The sequence below is a fragment of the Spermophilus citellus genome (assembly GCF_964194105.1).
Source record: "Spermophilus citellus genome assembly, chromosome: 9".
Classification (NCBI taxonomy): domain Eukaryota; kingdom Metazoa; phylum Chordata; class Mammalia; order Rodentia; family Sciuridae; genus Spermophilus; species Spermophilus citellus.
The window spans coordinates 96743913-96770097 of NC_138191.1; the positions used below are offsets into that span (position 1 = coordinate 96743913).

Below are 26185 nucleotides of genomic sequence, written 5' to 3' on the forward strand. Positions count from 1 at the left end.
TGAACGCGGAGACTCATTTTGTGAACGGCAGCCACTTCAACCAATCACAGTCAGGAATATCCGTGTCTTGCCCCGCCCCACAGGCCGTTTTCACTATCTCCTAGGTGGGTCCTGAAAAGAGCTCCCCGCCTTTGGGCGGGGGTGGGAATCTGGTAGATCCTCACGTGAGGGGACTTGCGGGAATGTAGGTGAGTGCTGGTGATGTAGTAAAGGGACTGGGGCAGGAGGAGAAGAGCGCCAGGACCTCAGAACCGAATTAGAGCCTCCTTGACTAATTACGAGCAGCTGGAGCTTGGCCATAGCTCCTATACCCCTCCCTGTCAAAATGGGGATAGAAATGCCTGAGCTAGCGCCCGGCACGTAGTGGGTGCCTGGAAAAGTTTCCTTTCCTCTCCGCCACTTCTCACAGCTGCGGGACCTTTAATCGGCCCCCCCCCCCCCCCCCCGCTCCCCTGTGCCTGAGAGTGGCCCTGTCCACCACACCCGCTCCAAACCACGGCTCGAACTGAAGCTCTTCCCCGGCGCCGCCGAAAGCGAGTTACTTTCCTCCGTTCTGGGGCTTTTTCTTTGGCCTCTTAGAGGCAGGGCCAGAGCGGTGGAAATGTTCCTTTGCCCTTTCCTCCCTATTTACGTTATTTACAAATGCCTGCTGCGTCAGGCGCCTTGCTAAGCACCAGTTTGGCATTGGTGAATAAAACGCGAGAGTCTAAGAGTTTACAGTTTAGTAGGAGACACATGGTAGGCAGATAACGTATAGCGACACTTACGTCCTATTCCTTCTCCCTAGTTATTTTTCTTCCTGTTTTCTTCGTGTTTCCATTTTAGTTTTGTTTAATGAATGTCTGCATCTAGAGTAGTGCTTGGCACATAGTAAATGCATGTTTAATGATATACAAGACACAAATAGGGTTCATAATAGAAAGTAACAAGGGGAGAGGCTCAGGGAGGACCTCCAAGGGGCAACGACCTTTTAGCCAAGGCCTGAGGGTGGGGAAAGGCATCCAAGAAGAGACAACAGCATCTGCCAAGGCCTGACTTAAAGATGGTGCCTTTTAGATGGAAAAAGGTAGAGGCAGAAAGGAATGGCGTGAACCTGTCTTTGGAGTTCACGATGAACACTGCCAACTTTTCTACCAGTTTCCACAAAGCAGAGAATACAACTGTTAAACATGAAGAGGGTAGATTTAAGGCAGAAACATAATATGATAAGCCCATACACTGAATTAGCAGTTTATAGTCAACAGAACTCATACTTATCTCATTTTAGCTCCCAAAAGTGTAGGGAATAAGAAATTAGCAGAAAGAAGAAACCACACCTCATTTATTCATAATAGATACCTGGTACATGGCATGCAGTAAAAATGGATTGGACTCATGTAACACCATACTAGGTCTTAGAAAGATAAGGACCATGTTCTGCTCATCTATGTTGCATCCCAGCACCTAGCACTGGACCTAGCCCCCAATCTGTATGTGTAAAGTGAATAACCTCTCACAAGTTACTGGGAGCCTTCCATATGCCAGCTGTGCTTGGTGGGAGAATGTAGAAGGAATAAGACATTATTCTTGTACTTGTGAGTGTTCCAGCCCATAAAGCTTTCCTGAAGTAGAGCTCATGCACAGCAGAACACGTTTTCTGAGGCTGAAATATTTAAAAAATTTATTTTACACAGAGGGACTGCCCTTCTAAAAGCAATGGTAGGGCTGTAGCTGTAGCCCAGTGGGTAGGTAGAGCACCTGCTAGCATTCACTAGGCCCTGGGTTCAATCCCCAGTATTGCAAAAATAAAATTAAAAGTGCCTTAAAACCAATGGTAGTGAGTGTTATCACATCAGATAGCAGATTCTGTGTCCCCATCCTCAGGGTTTGCACAGAGCCTGGCACCTGCAGAATGGTGAGAATGTGAGGAATAGAGGAGACCAGAGTATAACCCCCATGTTTTCCTTCTCCCAGGCCAGCAAGGGAGGGGGAAGAGCACCTTGTTGTCCCTCCCAGGCTGCCCAAGCCCCACTGAGAATGGGTGAGAAAGAAGAGGACACTGAGGAAGCCTGGCTACAGCTGCGGCCTGTGGAGCCCTTGCCTTCCCAGTGCTGTGGCAGTGGCTGCTCACCCTGTGTGTTTGACCTCTACCACCAAGATCTGGCAAGGTGGGAGGCAGCCCGAGCCAGCAACGACAGGAGCCTTTTGAGTGGGAAGCAGTCACAGGTGAGAGGCTGTTCAGACTACTGGGTGTCTGAACAGGGTGGTGGAGTTTACTTGACCTCACCCCTGCAAACCAGCTTTGGGAAGATGTGACTGGACAGCAAAAAGGAGTGCACATACAGAGAACAGACAGAGCCAGGGTCAAAGTCCAGGCCTGGAACAAACTTATTAGCGGCTGTGGGGTTTTCATCCTCTGAGCCTTAGTTTCACCGTATGTATAATGGAGATAAACATTTGTGATGTTTAGCCCAGACTCTAACATTTATTTCATGTAACAAATATTTATTGAGTGCTTGTTACACATCAGGACCTATGAGCCATGAAAGATTTAAGAGGGAACTAAACAGATACAGTCCTTGCCCTTACAGAGCAAAATAGTTTATAATATATATGAAGTAAATAGGGAATGTTGTTATTTCTTCTTATTTCATCCTTGCTTTTTTTAAATAGTAAAATTTTTCTTTTTGTAACACTTATGAATGTGTGTACATATATATATACCCGTTGTCCATTGTGGAGGAGAGATATCTTCCATTTCTGCGTCTTAATGTAATCGGGCCTCACCATCACTTTTCAGACAACTATTCCCCATTGTTGGGTTCCAAACCGAACCAAATTTCAGTAATTTTTATGCATGTTGTTCCTAAGCAATAGATCATACATCCTAAACAAATGCAGGTTTTTTTTCAACTCCAAAACATGACTTAATATCCATCCCTGTTAAATGTTTCCTTGTAGTTCTGCCCCTGGAAGGTGGTGGTGGGGACCCGAGCTCTCTGTCTCTGCCAGTGACTGGGGAATGTTCATGACAGCTGTGCTTCTTCCTTCTCTCTGCCCTTCATCTCCACGTGGATCATTTCTGTACTCCTTTTTGGGTTGTTTTTCTTTTTTTCTTTGTGGTGCTGGGAATCAAACCCAGGGCCTCAATCATGCTAGGCAAAGGCTCTAGCCCTGAGCTACCATTCTAGTCCCCCTTTCACTTTTTTCTGATGTTTGCTCAAATTTCATTTCTTAATTCTCAGTACCACCAGCCACCTTCTAGATGTACTTGCTTATGAGCATATTGTCTGTGTCTCTTTGCTAAAATGTAAGTTCTATAGGAGTGGGACTGTGTTTTGCTCACTGTTCTGTCTTCTGCCAGCAATTCCTGGCATTATACTCAATAAACATTTGTTAAGCAAATGAGTGAGTTTATCCTAGGTCTGCTGAGTACCATGTCCTGTGTGTTAGGCACAAGGAAGTTGTTGATAAAGTAAAGATGCCAGGTCACCAGCCCTCAGTAAACTCAGCTTGTAGAAGAGGGACCAAGGACCATAAGGATGTAAAAAATAAGAGCTGAGGCCTGGTTAAGCCAGTTAATTGTGTGTCACTTTAGTTTGCTAAACCCAGTTTTATCTGAATATGGGAATGTTAATACTTCAGAGGTTATTATGAGGATTTCATGGGATAAAAAATAAAGTACCTGGCACATGGTAGATGCTCAGTAAACAGTGCTGTCATCACCTATCATAACAAACGGAAAGTTAAATGAAAGAAAGTTAATTTTGCCAATCTTATAAAATAGCATATTTCAACCTAATAATAAATTTTATTTATTTAAAAAAAATTTTTTTTTGGTATCAAAAACTGAACTCAGAGGTGCTTAACCATGGAGCCTCATCTCCAGTCCTTTTTTATTTTTTATTTAAAGGCAGAGCCTTGCTAAGTTGCCCAGGGCCTCGATAAGTTGCTGAGTCTGGCTTTTCACTTGCAATCCTCTTGCCTTAGCCTCCCAAGCTGCTGGGGTTACAAACATGTGCCACCAAGCCTGGTGTAAGTTTTATTTTTAAATTTTTAATAGTCATAATAATAGGGATTTCTCATTTCCTTTACAATTAACATTGTGTAAGATATTTTTGTATTGTGATGGACATGATAGTACATGCCTGTAATCCTTTCTAGTTCAGAGGCTGAGACAGGAAGATTGCAGGTTCAAGACCAGTCTAGGCAACTTAGTGAGATCTTGTTTCAAAATTTAAAAATTAAAAAAAAATAAAAAGGGCTGACTTTACTCAGTGGTAGGGTGCTACTCGGTTCAATCCTCAGTACAGCAACAAAAAAGCTTTTATATTGTTATCTCATCTGATAACCATATGTTTATCAGGGATGAATTGGTCCCTTTTTACACACTGGGAGACTGAGACCCAGAGGATCAAGTGATTTCCCTGAGACCCCACAGATGAGCAGCAGCAGAACTGGAGCTAACGCTAGTGCTCCTGACTCAGTCCAGTGCTCTTTCCAGAGCCCCAGGCAGCTGTGGCCTCATGGGGGATCTAGTAGGGTGGGAGAGGGCACAGTGGAGGAAAAGTCTTGGATACCAAGCCTGAGAGCATCAGTTCTGTGATGCTGTCAGCATTCCCATGAATGGAGTTGGTGCTGCACTCTGATTTGGACAAGAGGGAGTCCCAGGTCAGCTGAGTAAGGTGTGAGTATTTTCCAGAAGAGAAAATTCTGAGTCATGGCATTCAAAGAAATCTTCCTGGAGGAGTTGATAGTGGGGTTGGAATGGTAATGGCAGTAGGCTGAGTCCTAGAAGACATGAATTTGAGTCCTTGTTTATAGTGTGACTTTGGGCAAGTAAGCCACTACCTCTCAGGTCTCATTTTACCCATACGTAATATAAGGATATTGGGTTAAATCATCTTTAAAGTCCCTTTAACTTCTCAACTTTGCACATCTAGAACTTGACAGGTTTGAAGGCTGAGCAGGTCTCATGCATTGGAGGTGTCTTGGAGAGAGGGCACAACTGGGGCAGCTAAAGACTCAGAGGTTGGAGACAGCAGGTGTTCTTTGAAAGAGGGAGAAAAGTCTGGCATCTGATGCATGGGAGATAAACTGAGGCTTGAGGGTTATTCACCGGACCCTTAAGTATAAGCTAAGGAACTTTCATTTGATCCTGGGACTGATGGAAACCATGGAAGGTTTAAGAGTAAGATGAGCTGAATGTAAAGTGCTCTCATATTTTTGGATAAGAGGGAAGTAAGGTGGCACTACTCTGTTACACAGAAAACTTACCAACACAGCTCTCCTTGGAGAACATGGGAAGGATGCTTTTGTGTCCCTTGGGCCCAGCCTCTAGCTGTCAGGTCTTTTCCTGTTGCAGAGCTGCCCCTCCAAGCTGAGCCCAGAGACCTTCCTGGCCTTCCGCATCAGTGCCCTGGACAAACTCACTAAGGACACCTACCATGTTCGATTTGCTCTACCTGGAAACAGCCAACTCAGCCTGCACCCTGGGCAGCACCTCATCCTACGGTACATTCAGGTCACAGGAGGACCAAAGCCTTGCTGCCTGCCTACCTTGTCCTAACTGGTGGCCTTAGGCAACTTGCCTGACCGCCCTTAAGCCTTCATTTGTCTTCTTCAAAATAGCAATATATGACTCAGATGGTTCTTCAGATGGAACTAGAACTAGATAATGCATTATCATGAAAAATAATAATACAAGCACTTTAGCAGCACTTATTATCCAAGGCACAGTGTGTGCATTCGTATGTGTGAATTCACATAACCCTCACAAAGTCCTGTGTGAGTAGTTGCCACTATAATCCCCCACAGGAACCTGAATTCAGAGAGATTTAGGAACTTGGTCCAGGTCACACAGTTAGGAAATGTTGGAGCCAGGATTTGAAGACAAGCAATCTGGCTCTAGGGCCTATGATTTTAACCTATTATGGTTAGCACCAGTTGACAGAAATGACACTGTCACTGAAAATAAACTGCCCAATATCACATAGCTGAGAAGTCAATGGAGCCAGGATTCAAATCAAAACAGCCTGGCTCCTGAGTTATACTCTTAGCCACTTCTCTGAGGTTTGTCCTGACCTGCTTTGGTGCTCTACACCCACTTGGATTCCTGCCCCCACTTTTCCAGGGACAAGATCCTTTGGGATATCCAGGGATTGATGTCGGCCAGGCAATCAGTTCTATGAGTTTGGGGTTCATCAGAGAGATCTGGATTTGGGAGTCATCAGCCCATATCTGGATGGCATTTAGGAGCATATGTGTTTGTATGAAAAGAGGAAAGAGGATAGATTTGAACCCTGAAAATTCTGGAATTTATGGGACTGGCAAGAGAAAGAGGAGCTGGCAAAGGAGACATAAGGTGCAATCAGAGGGTAAGGTGGGGACCAGGAGAGAGCTTATTGCTGATCAGATTCCAGGTATGTGTCTAGGTGCTTCAGACTTGGCCTGGCTGGCAGTCTTTGAAGCTCACTGTTCCAGGAGGCAGGAGAGTCCCAGGCAGGTCACAGCCTCATGCAACCCTTAATCTGTAAGCCAGGGATGCCCAGAACCCCTACCTCTAGACTGGCTTCTCTCCTCCATCCTCCTCACTATCCCAGTGACATTCCTAACATATTCAACTGACCATGTCACTCCCTGTTCACTCTCTGATGCACCTCAGTACTTCCATGATAACATCCTAAGCCAAGGCCTCCAGCCTCCTTTCCCACCAAATTCTTCCCTGTCCCCGACTCCACATGTGTTCCTTGTCTGAGCCTTGCCATCCCACGCCAGTTCCTGACAATGTCGACATTGTCCTGCCTCTAAGCTTTTGCGTGGGCTGCCCCATATGCCTGCAGTTACTTCTTTTCCTGTCCCTACTGTGATCTGTCAGTGGCCTGCTTATCCCTTAGTCCTCCAGGAGGTTTTTGGGGTTCTACAGATGAGAGCAATTGCTCCCTCTGTCAGCTTTACCTCTGTTGCAGCAGACATCCTGGCTCTTTGCATCTACGTCATCTCATATGTCTGTTCTTGTTTCCTCATTTGTTTCATAAATATTTATTAAATATTTCTGTTTAGTGCCCTGCTTTTGAAGCATCGAGACAGGGTCTTTTTAACCTTGCATATCTCAGAGAAGAACATTTTGCACATGACAAGCCTGGAGAAGAGTGCTTGGGTGCTCTTTAAAAGCTGTGAGGAATAGTGGTGGGGAATCTGGCTTTGGAGTTGAGTTGCAGTTGAATTCTAGCTGTGCGATTGACTTCTCTAAGCATAGGATTCTGCATGTGGATATCATTTGAATGAAATGAAATAGCATGTATAATATGCTTGGTGCATAGTAGGCATTTAATACAACCTGGCTATTATTGTTACTCATGATTGCTATCCTGACCCCATGATAACATTGTAGAGAGGACTCATGCAGGGGATAGGGCTTTAGACTAGTGTTCCTTTGAGAATCCTTCCAGTTTTGATACTCTGGGTGCATGATAGTGTTTCATAAATCTAAACAATTTTTTAAATCTTTATTATCACTACATAGTTGAGACGAGGTCAGGAAAAACCACAGCAGTGTCCCCAAAATTGCTTACATCATCAGTGTTTTTTTGTTTGTTTGTTTGTGTGTGTGTGTGTGTGTATCAAACCCAGGGCCTTGTGCATGCAAAGCAAGCACTCTACCAACTGAGCTATAAAACTAGCCCCATCATCAGTGCTTTTTTTTTTTCAAATAATAGTCCATTGAATGGACATACCACATTTTTTATGCCTTTATTTTTATGTGGTGCTGAGGATCAAACCCTAGGTGAGTGCTCTACCACTGAGCCACAATCTCAGCCCCATCATCAGTGCTTTTTGAAGCACTCTTCCACCTGTAATTCCAGTGGCCCCATAGTCAGGACATAGATGGCTGTCTCCATTTTGCAGAAGGGGCAGCTGGAATGTTAAATTACTTTGCCTGTCACAACCACCATATGGCAGAGGATGAGTTCAGTGCTCTTTGTTTTGCTGTACCTTGCTTCTCAGTGAAACCTCTGGGGATATCTGGATTCCATCTTCAGATTCATCAGTCTGGCAGAGAAGGTTCTTTCTTTCTTTCTTTCTTTCTTTCTTTTTTAAAGAGAGAGAGAGAGATGAGGTTTTTTTTTTTAATATTTATTTTTCAGTTTTTTCGGCAGACACAACATCTTTGTTTGCATGTGGTGCTGAGGATCGAACCCGGGCCGCACACATGCCAGGCGAGCACGCTACCACTTGAGCCACATCCCCAGCCCAAGAGAAAGTTCTTGATAAGGGTTTGTTGAATGACTGGCTACACACCTGACTGTGTATTTCTCCTTCCTAGAGGGATAGTAGATGACTTGGAAATTCAGAGAGCCTACACGCCCATCAGCCCTGCCAATGCAAAAGGATACTTTGAAGTTTTAATCAAGGTGAGTTGACTCTTCTGGAGGATGCTCCTAAGATGTCCCTTGCCAGCTTGGTTGGGATCGAACAGTTTCCATCCAGTGTTCATGTGGGAAGAGGCTAACTTACAGGAACAGCAGGCCAGGTAAAGGGAGCCTTCCCCCCTCTCCTTTTCCTGGGGAAGGAGTCTGCTGGACAACTGACTGAGGGCATATTCTCTATAGATTATAGGAGGAACTATTCTTTTTCACTTTTTCCTATCAGTGAAGAATGAGCACAGAACTGGGAAGTAGAGGAGAACCAAATCTCCACACTCACTGTGCGTTGGGCATTGGGGTTCAAAGGTATGTCAGACACAGTGACCACCCTCAAGGAACCAACCCTGAGACATGAGTGACAGATGCTATTATAGAGGAGGCCCAGCCCAACTCAGGGCAGCTGGGGGTGCAGGGAAGGCAGGCCAGGCTTCCTGGCAAAAACTGTGTTTAAGGAGCAGGGAGTGAGGGGAAATGTGTGAAGGAGTCTCTGCAGGCAGGATTTAGGGAAGTAAGTCATTCATGCTGGAACAGAAGAATGCGTGCCAAGGGAGGAGGATATGAGTTGATAGAATCAGGAAAAAGGTGGGATGTGGAGGACTTTGTGAACTGAACTAACCTGACATCACCTCTGCGTAGGAGGTGAGCAGAGGCAGGGCCTTTGATACACTTGAAATAGTATGAATTGGTGGTTGTGGGGAATGGCATTGTAGGCTGATGGATGGATAACCAAATGTAGGGAGGTGGTGACACAGAGTAGGTCTTCTAGGAACTGTACCCTGTCCGAGTGACAGGAGGAGAGGGTGCTCATAACGTAGTCAGGGCAAGTGGAGGAGTTGGCAGAGATGAGATGAGCAAGTGTGTCAGATGCAAAGTGCCCTGGAGACCCAAGGAGTGGGCAACAAATGTACAAGGAGTCATGGAGGTCCAGTATGCAGAAAAAATAATTAGATTGAACTACACGAAATGGCTGATACTCTGACATTTTTTACTTGGAAATAGCATTTCACGGGCTGGGGATGTGGCTCATGGGCTGGGGATGTGGCTCAAGCGGTAGCGCGCTCGCCTGGCATGCGTGTGGCCCGGGTTTGATCCTCAGCACCACATACCAACAAAGATGTTGTGTCTGCCGAGAACTAAAAAATAAATATTAAAAATTCTCTCTCTCTCTCTCTCTCTCTCTCTCTCTCTCTCTCTCTCTCTCTCTCTCCCCCCCCCCTCCTCTCTCACTCTCTCTTTAAAAAAAAAAAAAGAAATAGCATTTCACAGTAGAGCTCTAGCCCATCATTCCCAGATGGAATCCTGGGGAACACCAATGTAGAAGGATAGCTTTCCCATCCTAATCTCCCTTTAAAACATGCATTATTATTCCTATTTCATTGATGAGCAAGCTGAAGCCCAGGGGAACCCAAAGTCCATAACTAATCAGTGCTGTGGGGGATGAGCCCTGCCCCTGACTCCAAGATGCCGGTGTTGTCTTCCCTCCCACTTCCCTGCCTGCCCTGCCTGCTTCAGAACTCAAATGTTTATTCCCTCACACATAATCCTGGATGGGATCCCTTCTGCACGCTGATGTTTGTCTGGGAGATTCTGCAAATCCTCTCCAAATGGCCTGCTTCCCTGTGCTGCTTGTCTGGGTGTGTTTCTGCTGAGAGGATAAGCCTGGAGACAGTTCTCCAGAGCAGCTGGATCCCTCCCAGCTGTAAGGCTGATTTTCTCCTTCGTTTGCTGGAAAGCCTCTCTTTAGAGAGGCACCTCATTATCCCTAAGCCGCTGGCTAGGAAAAGCCAGAAATGTCTTTGCAAATTGGGAAGGCAGCGGGGTTTTCCAGTTTGCCTCCCCTTGTAGAAAGGAGGGAGGCTGCACTTCTGAGACACCTGCAGGGTACGGGACACTGCTTCTGGCTCTTTGTTCTCAATTCAACCTCATAACGACAAGTAGATTATATTAGCCCCATTGTACAGATGAAGAAACTGAAGCTCAAAGATCCTCAGGCAATATGACCCCAAGTAGAAGGATAAAAGCTCAGTGTCCATTTTGTTTTGCAGTGCATCTTGAGCATCTCCTCCAAACCAGGCCATATAGAGACTCAAAATAATCTTTCACTTCTTCCTGGTACTGTCTGTGGCATAGAGCCTCTGAGGCCACACTTGGGGTTGTGTCTCCCCGCCAGACTAGGGTCAGAAAACAAAGTATGCTCTAAGACCCAGTCTCCAGAAAGGCAGGAGCAAAACCTTGCCCTCCTTGGTGGTAGAGCTCAGAGGTAGAGCCCTTCCCTAACATGGAACACCCTAGGATCATCCCCAGCATTACAAAAAAAAAAAAAAAAAGGACTCTTCTTCTCAGACCTCTTCCAGGTGAACCCCCTGCCTTTTTTTGGGGGGGGGGCGGGTATTAGGGGTTGAACCAAGGGTGCATAATCACTGATCCACATCCCCAGCCCTTTTTTATATTTTATTTAGAGACAGTTGTCTCCCCTGCAGTCCCAGCATGGTGCCTGGCACAGAGTGGGTGTCACCCAGGCAACATAGACTGCCCACCTCCCATGGAGGAATCCCTTCCACAACCTTCATTTTCTCACATATTCAGCACATGGTGTATGGTAATTCAGACACTGTAGGTCCCTTGTTTAGAACCTCAATAAGTTGCTGAGGCTGGCTTTGAGCTCACAGTCTTTCTGCCTTAGCCTCCCAGCCAGTTGCTGGGATTACCAGCCAGCGTGACACCTCACCTGGCAGGACTTTCCCTTTGCTTATACAGATGACAGCTGCAGAAGCAAAGGTGGTATCCAAGGTGGTTCTGGGTGATGGAAAACATGTTTGGAGACCAAAGCCCAGTCTTTTCTTTAAGCCTGGCTGTACTCTCCTAGCATTTTATCCTTCTCATGGGAATTAGGTAGTCTCTACTTGGTGTGTATCTGAGCTGTACATCCCTTCTAGATTGTGTGTGTGTGTGTGTGTGTGTTGCTAGTCATTGAACCCAGGGCCTCCTGTGTGCTGGGCAAGTGCTTTACCACTGAGCTACACCCCCAGCTCCAGATTGTTTACTCTTAAGGGGAGGGCCTGAATTTGGATTGACTGATTAATTAATTCATTGAGATATTAAGTCCTTTATGGTTCAGACACTGGTTGCCTTCATGGAGCTTAAGGTCCAGTTGTCTCCCCTGCAATCCCAGCATGGTGCCTGGCACAGAGTGGGTGGCACCCAGGCAACATAGACTGCCCACTTCCCATGGAGGAATCCCTTCCACAACCTTCATTTTCTCATATATTCAGCACATGGTGTAGGATAATTCAGACATTGCAGATGTATGGCCTGCAAACCGGATCCAGTCCACAAATATATTTGATTTTGGCCTATATAGTGTTTTAAATTTTTATTAATTACTGTCATTTTAAAATGGGAGACTATAAATAAAAATACAGATTTGCTGCCTGTTTTAGATAATCAGAAGATTTGGCATCATCAGTTTCACAAACTATAGCTTGGTACCTGCAAACTGGTCCTCCCTAGAAGGTGAAACACTATCTCACCAATATATCACAGTCCCCACTACTCCCTACTGCTCCCTTTCACTGAAATTGTTAATTGCCATTAGTCACTTGGTTGTGGGTCCCTGTGGGCATTTGAGTTGAGATCTTTGGTGAAGGCTACAGTCCTGTGGATTTGTATCCCAGCCTTGCCATCTCCCTGTGTGGGAACTTATGGGCCTCATCTGAACATCAGGGATGACAGTACCAACCTGTAGGTGCAGAGGTGGATTAGATGTGAGAACATATGTAAAGCCCTCAGCATGCAGGAAGAGCTCCACACTAGTGACAAATGTGGTTTGTGTTGGCAGCATATGCCTTTCCCACTGAGTTCTCTCTGTGTTTGCTTTCAGTGCTATCAGACAGGGCTGATGTCCCGGTGTGTCAAGTCCTGGAGAGTGGGAGACACAGCTTTTTGGCGAGGACCTTTTGGAAACTTCTTCTATAAACCAAATCAGGTCAGTGCCAGCACCCTAAGTGTTTAGGAGATGCCCCTGGCTTACCTCCAGGGCTGTGATTCTCATATTTTAGGCCATAGAACCTTACTGTGCCTTTGTTCATAAGCTTAAACTCAATCCTGAGAGTATCCTTGGAGTTGAGAAAGGGAGGAGATAGAATAGTGGAATAGACACTAATAAACAAAACCACCTGCTGTGCTCCAAGACTATCTGTGGTTGCCCATTGCTCAGAAAACCAGACTCATTTACTTGGTGTTTAGAAGCCCGTGCCACATAAACCTCAGGTGCTGTTCTGTGCATTCCACTCATAGGGCCAAATATAGCCATGGCTCCCTGCTTAGGAGCCCACTGCTTCCCAGCTCAGAAGGCTATTGCCCTCGTCTTCATGGCATGTTACTTCCTTGATTTTCCCAGGAATACTTAGCAATTCCTCTTCAGTTGGTGCATATTTGAAGAGCAGTTTGGCAGTGTATAACAAGAGTCTTAAGAATCTTTAAATCCTTTGACCCAGTAATTTCACGTCTAGAAGTCTTTTGTGTGGAAAGAATCCAAAATGCTGACTACTTTGCACATATTCATGTTTTTTGTATGTGTGTAATAACAAAAAATTGGAGATAATTGAATATCCAACATTAGAGGTACAGTTAAATATTCTGGGTTTCAGTATACAAATATGCAGGCACTTGATAGAGTATTATCTTGGGTTTTAAAACATAATTTGTTTATAAATGATACATGCTGGGCTGGGGATATAGCTCAATTGGTAGAGTGTTTGCCTTGCATGCACAAGGCCCTGGGTTCAATCCCCAGCACCACAAAATAATAATAAATAAATAAATAAATAAATAAATGATGCATGCTTATGCTACAAGATCAAGTAATAAACATTAGGTAAAAAACTGAATATATACCAGGTTGAGAAACTAACTGAAAAGGCACAGAAAAAATATGAAAGGAAAATACAATGTAATATGCTAAACTCTGGATGGTAGAATTATGGGTGATTTTTATTTTCTTCATTTGTTATATGTTCCAAAATTATACATTCTGAATTTTCTGCAATGAACACCTATTACCTTTATAATTAGGAAAACAAAGCAAAACAAAAACAAATGGAAAAGAATGAATCATGCTTACCTCGTCTTTCTTTTTGTTTAATTTTAAAATAGCATTTATTGGGTTTTTTTCTTTATTATAAATGCAGTACATATTCATTATCCAGAAAAAAGAGCTTTAGCTATATAGAGGCAAAAACAAGAAAACAACAAACACCTGCAGGCCATTTCTTTAGATACCAGGTTGCTACCTTGATGTGTATTCTTCCAAATCCTCTTTCATGAGTGGGTATGTTGGCATATGTACATACACAGGTATGCATACTGAGCACTTGCACATATGTATGTATTATAATGCTATCAGGAACAGGGTGTAGCTCAGTGGGAGAGCACTTGCCTAGCATCCACGAGGCCCTGGATTCCATCCCCAACACCATAAAAAAAGGAAATTAAATAAATAATACCATCAGACACATATTTGGCACCTTCAGTGTACATACTCTGACCTTATCACTTGATATATGTTAACTCAGTTCCCACAACAGTTTTCAGGTACTTCTGTCTCCAGTTTACACATGCATGTGTACACGTTAGTGCTGTTTCACAGGATTCCATAGGACTCCCCAGTACTAACTGCATTCAACCCTGTGTTTTAGCTCAGTGTGTCCTGGCCCCCCAGTCCCTGAGAGCAGGGCAAGGAAATTGTTCCTATTTCTTCCTTGCCTAGGGTAGACACCAGATAAAAAAGTTTGTCTTGACTACTTTTTCCAGGAGGGAACCTTCTGATGCCATGTTGCTATCCTTTATATCCATCAAACACTCAAAAGCCCCTGCATTTATTTTTTATTTTTTTTTAATATTTATTTTTTAGTTCTTGGCGGACACAACATCTTTGTATGTGGTGCTGAGGATCGAACCCGGGCCGCACACATGCCAGGCGAGCGCGCTACCGCTTGAGCCACATCCCCAGCCCCCCTGCATTTATTAATCTTTTTTTTTTTTCCCAGCACTGGTGATTGAACCCAGGACCTGGTGCATAGTAGCACTCTGTCACTGAGCTACACCTCCAGTGCTAGCCCCTGCATTTCTCATCTGTGAGGATATAGGGCCCAGGAGTGAGGGAAAGGCTATATTGTCTCAAACATTCCTGTTGGCCACCGGAAGCCTTGATCAGGGCTGCTTTTTCTCCCATGAGAATGCCTGGGTGCTGCTCCCCTCTTGCTAGCCTGCTTTGCTTCTCTGCTCTTGTCTCATTACAGACAGATATTATATCAGCCCTGAGGCTGACACCCAAGCATGAGTGTGCTCATGCAATAGACAGAATTGTTTACCCAGGCTCCTGCCCATGCTGGACTCCAGGGACCAGAGGTAAATCAGACGAGGCCTCTGTCCTCCCACTTAGTCTGATGGAGGAGACAAGCACACAAACAGATGATAACAGTATGCCTCTGTTATGTCAAGGGAGGCACAGCAAGCTATGAAAACACAAAGGAAGACCCCCTTCCCTGGCCCTGGCTGGGAGAGGCTTCCCGGAAGACAGCCTGAACATGGAGAAGTGCAGGGAGGGTTGAGGCAGGCTGAAGACATGGAGATGGGAGGTTGCATGAACAAGGACAGCAGGACATGGCCCCACAACAGCAAGGTAGGAGGGTATCCTGAACCTAGCAAAGGGAAGCAGTCTAATTGGATTAAACCTCAGCTCCTCACCAGGCACTTTATATCATCTCTTATAAGCCTCAAAACACTTTTTGAGATAGGTGTCATTATGAGGAAGTGCAATTGTGTTTGTGTGTGTGTGTGTTATTGGGAATTGAGCCCAGGTATGCTCTACCACTGAGTTGCATCCCCAGCCCTTTTAATTTTTTATTTTGACACAGGGTCTCAGTAAGTTGTTGAGGCTGGCCTCAAACTTATGATTCTCCTACATGAGTTTCCAGAGTATCTGTGATTATAGATATGCACCACCACCCTGGCTTATTTTTTAAAATTTTTTTACCAATTAAGAAACTGAGGCCCAGATTGATTTAAAAAAAAAAATGCCCAGATCATATGGTTTGGTATTTCCACACAGAGGCCTAATCTCTAGAATGAGGGAAGTGAATACTTCTCTGCATGGGGGTCAGGCACTAGCTTTTGATGCACTCATCTTAAGAAGGCTTGCCCCTCTTTAAGAGATCTAGAGCCAGGAAATGAGTTCATTGAGAGGAATTGAGGGAACTAGGCCTCTTGAGCAGGAACTCACCTTGATTGCATGACTCTTTTGGACCAATGCTATGTTAGACACTTGCATATATTATCGCATTTAGTCTAGAGAAGGGCAGGCTCTGGGGTCCAAGATGGGGCCCAGAGATATCTTCAAGGCTGCCTAGGGGCAAAGGAAGTAGCCCAGAGAATAGTGCTGTGATGGAGTTGGGAGTGGGCAAGGCTTTGGTGGGAGCAGGTTTCAGCTCAGCGTGAGGTGGAGAGATCTCCCTAGCAGGGGCAGTTGGCCTATGATGGAGCAAGCTGATTTGGGAGGCGGTGAGTTCCATGGCAGCAGAAGCTGTGAGCGGAATCCTTTTGGCAATGCTTTAGAAGTCAAACAAGCCCGTGTTCAGGTTGGACTACACTGCTGTGTTCCCTTTCAGCCTCAAGACTCCTTAATCTCTGTTATGCATACCTCATATGCCTTTCATAAGTCAGGATGACTTCCTGAAGGAGAAGAGAGGGGGCATAGATGGGTGGAAACCCAGAAAGAGCACTGCTTCTGGTTCAAGCAAAACCAAGAAAAGGCCCATAAGCAGGACAGGTGGGATGAGACCCTCAATCCACCTGTCATGCCCATTCTACTCCCCAGTATGGTGAGCTCCTCATGCTGGCTGCAGGCACAGGTCTGGCTCCCATGGTGCCCATCCTGCAGAGCATCACAGACAATGCAGATGATGAGACCTTCGTCACCCTGGTCTGCTGCTTCAAGACCTTTGAGAGCATCTATCTGAAAACCTTCCTCCAGGAGCAGGCCCGTTTCTGGAATGTCCGTACCTTCTTCATACTCAGCCAGGTAAGCCCAGGGAGGTGACTTCCCTCACTGAGACTCTGTAGTCACCTTGCATCCATCCCAAAGACCAACCTCTTTGCGCCACGTTGCACTAATAATCCCTGTCACTGGTAGTATACCTACAGGCTCCTGGCACAGAAGGCGGGTATTACTATGGCCTCTTTTTTTTTTTTGCATTAGGGATTGAACCAGGAACACTGCACCACTAAACTACATCCTCAGTCCTTGTTATTACTTTACCACTGAGCTACATCCCCAGTCCTTTACAGTTTTAAAATTTTGAGACAGTCTCACTAAGTTGCTGAAGGTCTTGCTAAATTGCTGAGGCTGACCTCAAACTTATAATCCTCCTGCCTCTGCCTCCTGAGTTGCTGCAGTTATAGGTGTGTACCCCTGTGCCCAGCTCTCACCATGTTCTTATGCAGAATGGAAACAGAACTCATCAGCGAAAGACAGTTGTGTCACACTGTAGACAGGATTGAGCCAGGATTTGAGCCCAGGACTGACTCCTTCCCAAGCTCTAGCTCCTCCCACCATCCTTTGCTGCCTCCCCCACCCTCTGGCATCACCAGCTGTGTGACCTGGGACCAGCCGCGGAGTCAGGGCAGGCTCGCTGTATTCAGTTCCTTGGGACCAGGACCACATGTTTGGGTCAGCACTGTTTGTTCAGGGATTAATGTAGTGCCAGGCACAGAGTAGGGACTGTGTCAGCAACTGATGGTCCAAACTGGATCCAGGTTCCCTCCATTTAGAAGGTTCCCCATCACCTCAGTTCATCTGCTCATGAGACTCCCCAAGCTGCAGATTCTTTATCTGTAAGTCACACTGCCTTCTGATACTGCCTCCCTCTGGTTCCCTATCCCCTTCACTCACTCTAGTTACCCTTCTTGGATCCTCCCCACCATAGAATGGAGGACCATCTTTGCGCTTTATCTCAAGCCAGGTCCTCAGCTGCCTTTGTTCTTCTGCCTTCCTTGGTCTATAGATTTAATTCTCCTTGCACCTGCTGGCTTGAGGGTCCCTCCTGGGGCCTCCCAGCATTCCTTTTTGCTTATGGTCAGTCTTCTTGCCCTGTGATCCTCAGCACTGTGGTCAGGTGGGTGAGGGTTGGGTTAGGAAACTGGATTTCCCTTCCCCAAACCAGAGTTTCTGGGCTCCCCAGGAGCCAGGGTCTGTGGCCTGTTCATGGGGCAGAGTGCTCAGTGGTAAGAACATCAAGAGGGTCATGCTTGGTGAACATTAGAAGCAGCAGGAAGTACCCAGGCAGGGCACAAAGCCAGAGGCTAGTGTGCAGCCTGAGGGAGTGGGTGAAGGAAGGCCATGGTGCCCCTGCTCAGGATAGTGGGAGCAGGGCAGGAGGGTGGTAGCCACCTTGGATGCTGACCAGCTCTCCTGTCCTCTGTCCCCCACCCACATGTCTACAAAATTCCAGGACACAAAAGTGAAGATGACCCACTCCCTGCCCTGTAGGCGCTCACCTGTGCACAGAGAGATGGCACAAGGACAGGACAGCTGATAAGAGTTCCCCCTCCTTGAGCACTTTCTCTGCCTGGAATCATTTGAAGCACTGTGTGTAGGAACTAATTTAATCTCCACAGAGTCTCATGGGGCTTGTACTACCATGATGCCCCTTTTAAGATGTAGAAATTGAGGCATAAATGATTAAGAACAAAATAACCCAGCCAGCTGGTAGAGAGCTGGGACGCTGGGACAGGCCAAGTGGTCCTGCTCAGTGGCCTTTCTCTTTGTGCTCATCACTGTGAGATAGCACAGCACAAGATGCTGAGAGGCGAGGATGGCCAGGTTGCTGATGGCCAGCAGGCAGAATTGGGAGGGCTTTGTGGAGCAGTTGACCTTAGGGCTTTGATGTTGCAGAGGCCTGGGGTTGGGCAGGGAAGTGGGCTGCCCATTGATGGAGGGGCAGGTAAAGGGGGTTGAGGATGACGGCTCTGCTCCTTCATACTCCCTTGAGGGCTCCTACTCCCCTAACTGGGCCCTGGAAATTGTGTCCTTCGGGGTCTCCCACTCCAGTTACTCCCTGCCAATTTGTTGTTTATTCTGCAGCCTAAATGACAGATTTGATGGACTACCACTTTGCTCCAGCCCTTCCCTGGCTCCCCACTGCCATTAGGACAGTGTCTAAACTCAGTAGCCCTAGCAGAATGTACAGTTTTGCCTCCTGGCCCAGCCTCCCTGTGTGCTGTGTCCTGGTGTCACTGGTCTGCTCAGTGGTGCAAGTGAGCTCTGCTTTCCTGGCTGCTAGGCCTTTGCTCAAGCTGTGTCCTCTGCCAGGGGAGCTGTCCCCCTCCCTTTCTTAATACCTGCTTACCCTTCGCATCCTGCTGAGGGGAGCTCATCCTGGATGTTTGCCCAGAGCCCCTGGGTGGTGCTGGTGTTCTGCTGTTACAGCCCCACTCTCCTCCTCCACTTGCCACACCATCATTGCTTACAGGCCCCTCCTGACCTGAGCAGCAGCCAGACCCAGTGCACTTTGGGGTGCACAGTTAGGGTGGCCGCAGGCAAAGCCAACTGGCCTGAGGGAACTGAGCATTGGGAAGGAGAAGTGAAGCCAGCAGGCCCTACCAGGCCCTGCCCTTGAGGCCCCTTAGGATGACTCAGACCGTGGAGGGAGTATAGGCTCAGACTGTGAAGGGAGTGTGGGAAGATTCACATCATCAGCGAGGACTCCTTCACTCTCCAGTGCAAGAGGGCTTTTGGGGTCAGACAAGCTCTGTGAGGTGGGGCTCCAAGGCCCTGTGAGCAAACTTGATGCTAGAAGCCTCAGCATCCAGGGCTTCTACAAGGTTTCACCCTCTGTGGCTTGCTGGACCAGGGTTTTCCACAGCCTGTGTCCTCATCCATAGCTCAGAGAGGTCAGTCACACAGGAAATGACGGAGCAGCTAAGATTCCAACTCGAACCCCCTCTCTCCATCCTCTCTGGCCCCAGGAACTAGCAGCTGGCCTTCAGAGGTCTCCAGAGTGTCAGTCCTGCCCTGGGCTTAGTTGTGTGCTGATGATGTGGTTTCTTCTCTTTATTAAAGTTCTTCAAACTGTGTACACCTAATGATTTGTACACTTCTCCACGTGTAAGTTATATTTCAATAAAATGTTTACTTAAAATAGAAAAAGAAATTCTTCTAAGTCAGCTGGAGGTGGACCGATTACTTCATGAACCTAAGGGAGGAGGACAGCTGTGAGCCAGAGATGGAGGGCAGGAAGAGAAGGGGCCTGGGCCTCTTGGGCCTCTATGTGAAGGATAGATCCCCTTTTGTTATGGCGGCTCTGCTGCCTGGGACTTGTGTTACACACAGCTGGGACAAGACCTAGAGACTCATCTGTTTGAGCAGCCACCATGTCCCCTACCATCATACCTGGCATGAGTGGGCACCTGGCAGACATCTTTAAAATAAACAAGGAATTCATTGAAACCTTAAAACAAATGAACAAAAGTATGCCCTGAGGTGACAGTAATGGATCGCATTAGGGATTCTGGAAACCCCCTTATCTATGGGGAGAACCGCTCCCTACCAGTGTCAGCTACAGAGGCAGTGAGAAGTGGTAAGAGTAGAGTTCTGCACTTTCCCAGGGAAGCCTCTTCTCCTCCCCCTACCTCCCCTGCTCTGGGGGGTAACAGCTCCCAAGACTGCTGCAAGGGTGATGAGGATCTAAGTTTGCTTCCTATCCTCTCTGCGTCTCTTTCCTCATTTGGTAGAGAAGAGCTGGCAATGTGAACTCTGAGGAACCCATGGTAGTCACTCCCGCTCTTTTTGATCTTCCCAGGAGAAGTCCCCAGAGCAGCTTCCCTGGAGTTACCGAGAGAAGACCCACTTTGGTCACCTGGACCAGGACCTGATTGAAGAGCTGGTTAGTTGATGTCGGAGAAAGCCATTTGCCTTGGTCTGTGGCTCCCCCAAGTTTACCGAGGACATGGCCAAGTGCTTGCTGTGTGCAGGCCTGACTAAGGACTCCTACTTTCTCTTCTAGCCCGGATCTCCTTTCCAAAGCCCGACCAGGGGCCTGTTGCAGGGACACGGGAAGAATCTCAGACTAGAATCAGAAGTCATGGCATCCAGGCATGGCCCTGCTGCTCACTTGCCATGTAACCTTAGGCAAATGTCTTCATCTCTTAGGATTTCTGTTTCTACACTATAGGGTTAAGCATTTCCTCCTGGCATCCTGCTGTGTGGGAGCCCTGATTGGTAAGCATCCAGCCTTAGAGTCAGGGGGACTCCTCCAAGGAAGCCAAGTCTAGGATAAGTAGCAGTTGGGCAGGAGAAGTGGGGAGCTGCCCTGGTCCTTCCAATTAGAAGGCCCTTTAGGAGCTCCAACAATGGTGTTCATGCCAGCTCAGAACCCTAGGTTTAAACTCTCTAAACCTTCTGTGTTTAGAGAATGACCCCAGCTGAAGCTAAATGCTCTCTGGACAAGGACCATAGTTTATGTACCTTGTGCACTGAAGGCCTTGGATTCTGACTTGCCAGCATTCTTGGAGCAAGGCATTGCCCTGGATGACCTCTGTATTGGCTCCAAACATGTCCCACTGCAAGCAGCTTTGCACTCAATCTCCTTTCTCTGGCTCTAGAGCCTGGCCAGCCCAGAGCCCTTTCTGTAGCTTAAGAGGAGGCCTGGAGGCAGACACCTTCCCTCTTCCCGCAGGTGGCTGGCTCAGCCTGTGCCTTCAGCTGGGTGCCCTGGTTACGGTTGCTAAGGAGATCTAAAGATAGAGCAGGAGACCTGGGTCCCTCTCTCAGCTCTGCCCACAGTGGTTGCTGATCCAGTTCCCCCTTCCCTCCCCATCCCACTCCCTCCATCCTGCAGAGGGTGTGCCCTCTCCAGGGAGCCTGATGCCCCTGGGCAGTGCACTGCACTTAATATAATTCTGCTTTTTTCAGCCTGGGTTCCAGTGTGCTGTATCAGCACTGGCTGGCTATGGGCCATCCCCAAAATTGGAATTCTAAGCAGTGGAGTCTTAGCCATGGGACATTAAGAGCTAGGTTTTTGCAGTCATAAATTTCTGGTCCTCATATCACAGCTGAAAGTATAGGATGCTAGAAAACATCTAGTCCAACAGAGTGATATAAATGGGGAAGTCAAGGCCCAGTAAGGCCAAATGACTTGCCCAAGGTGAAAGAGTTAACAGGAGAGCTGGCACCACCTGTTTCCTTATTTCAACCCTGTGCTCATAGTTCTCCACCAGTGGTTTTCAAAATGGGCTCCACAGGGCTCTTGCATGGATGACAGCAGTGAAAAGATGGCCAGAGGGATCTCCAGGCCCCACTTCAGCCAGAAGAGTTCTATTTTTATCCTATTTGTATACTGGGGTGTGGAGTAATTTTGTCAGAAAGGATTTTCCTGTTCCCCTCCAAAAAAAAGTTACAACAAATGTGCTGTGCCATGTTCACCAAATAGTCATGATAAGCAACAGAAGGACATGCAAAGGGTTCACACTGTTCTACAGGAAGGGATTCTGTACTAGATGGAGGAAGGGTTGCTGGATGTGACCTCCAAGACCATACGCATGTGAGCATATTAAAGGCTTTGAGAAGACTACGGGTTTCATTTGGTTTAACCCAGAGTTTCTCATGCATTTTCCTCTAGAACACTTCTGTAGGGCCAGGCTCTCTCCAGCACAGTGCAATGAAAGGAAAAGGCCCTGATAGAGCTCCCAAGTAGGGACTGTTGATCTCCTGCTTGACCTGTGCCTGGGGCAAGACACTTTCCCTCCTTCAGGGCCCCTGTAACCTCTTGCCAGTGTCCTTGTCCTGCTCTCTGCCAGTACATCCTGTGGACTCTACTTGAAGGGTTTTTGGAGGCAATTATGAGCCTGACTCTGTTCTAGATACTTAGGAAACAACAGTGGGCAAGTGCTGCCTTTCTGTCAAGGAGCTCCAGCCTAGCCAGGAAGGCAGGGGTTAAACTTGTAGATCTGAAAAAATGGAGTGTGGAGTAGGACTAGAAATAAGCTAGTTCTAGGGCTTTACCTAACCTAGGGAAGGCCAGGGACATGCCACTGTGCCCCTGTGGATGGAGAGTACGCTCACTCATAACTAGGGGTGGAGTGGGGGTCCTCACTTAGAGAGTAAAGGTCTGGGTCAGTTCCTTCATATTTTTCTTTGTGCCATTTTACAGATTTAATATTTAGGTATTAGACAAGGTCACCTCATGGTTAACAGCCCCTCTTGTCCTAGAGTGGTCATCCTTCCCCTCCCTCCACATAGAGTCTGTGTAGTGTGGCTGCTGGCGGGATCACTTGTCAGGGACATTGGTGAGGACCTAGCCATGCCTTTGGTGCCAAGATCAAAAGGACTCCTATCATCAGATACTTGAGAGCTTGTGTCTGGGTGTTGTGCCTTGCAGGGTGCCTAGTGAGCCCCAGAAGAGGAGGAGTGGTTAAGATGTGTGAAAACAGACCTCTTGGGATTGGGGATGAGACTCTGGGCAGCTGGTCCATCCCTCCCATCTCCTGCTGGTGCCTTATGTAGGCCATCGGGGAAGTGCTGTGGGTGGTGGCCATTGTGTGATATTGCAGTGGAAGAAGGAGACTTAGGAGCTGGACATGACCAAAAGGCATCAGGAAATCAACAAAGTGACAACAGTTCTGTGATCAGATAGGTCTTGGGCTTATTCTAGGCCCAGGCTGTCCCCTTTGGGCCCTCCTCTACACTAATCAGACTGATTTTCCTAACGTGCTAATTCATGCCTATCACTGTCCTACTTAAAGTCTTTCCATGGTTCCTTGTTACCTTCAGGACATGGCATCTCAGCTTTGCTCACCTCTCCAGACCTGTCCTGTGCTGCCACCTGCTCTGTGCCCACCCCTTATACTCCATACGTGTTCTCTGGTATCATTGCTCCTTTCACACTTGCTGCTCCCTTTGCCTGGCCAACTTCCTGATTCCAGTCTCCCACTCTCATTTTTCACCTCCTTATCCTCTGAGCTCCTGGTTCAGTGTCTCTTCTTTGGGAATCCTTGCTGCCTCTTCCACCCCAGTCTGGAGCAGTGAGCAGAGACTCTTGAGTTCTTCCATTGCCACACCCATCAGACTGAGCACAGCAAGGGCCCTGCATAGCCCAGTCCACTGCTTCCCCAGCAGAGAGGGCGCACAGTACATCCTGAAGGTCAAATACTTGAGTGATAAGCAATATTCATGGAGCAAGTGACAGGTGGCAGAATGCTTTTCATATTCATTGAAGCACAGAATCTTAACAAATATTTATGCTATTTTATTACCCCAATTTACAGATGAAGAAACTAAGCTTCCAAGTCATTGAGCGATTCTCCAAGGTCATGTAGGCAACACAAGTTCCTGATTGTTGTAAAGGTTATATATGACACATGAATGCACCTGGAGATGTGTATAAAGATTTTTATTGCTGCACTGTTCAAAACAGCAAAAACTAAAAATTGTATGTCCATGAAGAAGAGAAAAAATGAACAGTTCCTCTTTTTCATTTGGTGCTGGGGATTGACCCCAGAGCCTCACGTGTGCTAAGCACACTCTGTCACTGAGCCATACCACAGCCCCAACAAATTGTTCTTATTCATCCAGTGGAACATCAGACAGCAGTTAAAATGAATGAACTAGACATCTGTCAACATAGACTAAATCCTAAAAACACCATAATGATGTGAATTGCATGTTGTTAAAGGATAGGTACAGTGAGACACCTGTATTTAGAAATTGTTAAAACCCAAAGTAATGCTGCCTTTTGAGTTGAGGAACCAGCTGCAAGCATGAGGCTGGCTCTGGTGATGGACAGAGGAGTTGGGTGGGGTCTCGGGCTGCATCTGTACTTGTATTATATTAAAAACATTTGAAATGAACATTGCAAAATGTGAACTGGTTAATCTGGGCAATGGATTCACTGATATCTGCTAATATTTTCTGTTTTGTTTTGTTTTAAATAATTCTATAATTAAAGATCTCTTAATTTTTTTTAGCAGTAGATGGACACAATACCTTTATTTATTTTTATTTTTTGTGGTGCTAGGGATCGAACCCAGTGCCTCAAGCATGCCAGGCAAGCGCTCTACCACTGAGCCACTGCCCTGACCCTTAAAGATCTTTTTAAAAATATTGAATGTGGGCTGGAGTCATGGCTCAGTGGTAGAGCGCTTGCCTGGCATGTGTGAGGCTCTGAGTTCAATCCTTAGCACTGCATATAAATAAATAAAAGATCCATTGACAACTAAAAAATATTTTTAAAAAATCAAATGTGAACCAGGCATGGTGGCGGGGCATAAGCCTATAATCCTGGTGACTTGAAACTGAGGCAAGAGGATCATGAGTTCCAGGCCAGGCTCAGCAACTTAGTGATCCTGTTTCAAAAAATGAAATGGACTGGGGATGTAGCTCAGCGGTAAACTACACCAGAGTTCAATCCCCAGTTTAAAGTGTGTGTGTGTGTGTGTGTGTGTGTGTGTGTGTGTGATCTCAAAATGTGATTTTGACCCCAAATTGCAACGCTCTTCACAAACTATGGGCTTACAAACATCCACTCCCTCTCTCCCACCTCACACAGGTTATTCCCTTTATGCCTCCAAGCTCTTCAGTCATTCATTCAAGACTGTGAGCTTGTACCATGCCAGGCCCTCTTCTAGATGTCAGGGACCCAGCAAGAAGGAGTATAAATCATTCCCAGCACTCCTGCTGACTGGGTGTTCCTTCTGCTTGGACATCTTCTTTTCCCCATAAACTTAACCCATAATGATTTGCCAGACACCACTGTTGTAGGCTTTTCCCTCTCCTCCTTTTTTTTTGGGGGGGGGGATTATTTTGTTTTTCCATTTAAATGAAGCAGACCAAGTTCAAGCCTCTCACTGATTCTCTGCTGTGACCCACAAGAATTAACTGGGCTTCTCTGAGTCTGAGTTTGCTCTATAAGATGGTGGAAGGTAGCACCCTCTCCCAGGTTATCTGTCCTTCATCCCAGTGAGGATGAGGGATACATGTGTGCACCTAAGCACAGCACCTTGCTGTGAGGCTACTCTTGAATGGCCTTACCCAACAGCACTTGGCTCATGACTGATGGCATTTATTCCTATGTTTTATTGTCCAGAATTCCCCAGCCCAGCAGGGTGCCACGCCTGTAGTCCCAGCTGAGGCAGGAGGATCACTTGAACCTAAGGGTTCAAGGTCAGCCTGGGAAACATAGCAAGACCCTGACTCAAATGAAAAAAAAAACTCCTCTTTTTATTATTTTCCCCATGCTTTGGAAGATTTTGATCCCAAATTGCAAGTATTAAGTCATTATTAATTTATCTCCCATTTTTTATTAATCAAAGACATAGATAGCTTCGGCTCAGAGCTTCTGATCTGCACACCCAGCTGGGAGCTGCGCATGGCTGACATGATCCCAGCCAGAGGCAGAGGCGGCAACAGCGTGTGTGGTCTGGCAGCTTGCTGAGGGGTCGGGGGAGATGCACCTTGCTCCCTTTCTTTTTAGTTGGCGAAGGATCAGGGAAGCTGCTGTCCTTGCCAGGTGGCTGCTACACACACAGGTGGTCGCTGACTAGTGGGCTAGGAACTGAGTTTCCATGCCAGGCCTTATTATGGGACCCCATGTGGATCCCAGGCCCTCACCCCACGAGGCTCATTTTAAATAGATGACATGCACCAATGCCCCACAGAAGAGCGTGGAGTTCACATAGTGGGAGGTGGCAAATCGGTCTGCATGTGGGTCCCACAGGCTCTGGCTGGC

The 26185-nt window shown here is 46.8% G+C and overlaps 1 protein-coding gene across 7 annotated transcripts in view; it reads left to right on the forward strand.

Annotated features, from left to right (window-relative positions):
* Window positions 1-113: 113 nt before the first annotated feature.
* CYB5RL (cytochrome b5 reductase like) overlaps window positions 114-26185 on the forward strand; it is a 41918-nt gene continuing 15846 nt past the window's right edge. For 2 of the 7 annotated variants that reach the window (XM_081306171.1, XM_081306170.1), the window contains exons 1-6: window positions 114-188; window positions 1954-2205; window positions 5345-5493; window positions 8306-8393; window positions 12286-12390; window positions 16282-16485. In XM_081306171.1, coding sequence (XP_081162297.1) covers window positions 2017-2205; window positions 5345-5493; window positions 8306-8393; window positions 12286-12390; window positions 16282-16485 — 735 coding nt within the window. In that variant the 5' untranslated portion in view covers window positions 114-188; window positions 1954-2016. Of the gene's footprint in view, window positions 189-1953; window positions 2206-5344; window positions 5494-8305; window positions 8394-12285; window positions 12391-16281; window positions 16486-20263; window positions 20348-20467; window positions 24352-26185 lie in introns of those variants that run through there. The other 5 variants (XM_081306167.1, XM_081306168.1, XM_081306166.1 and 2 more) reach the window with 5 other exon arrangements.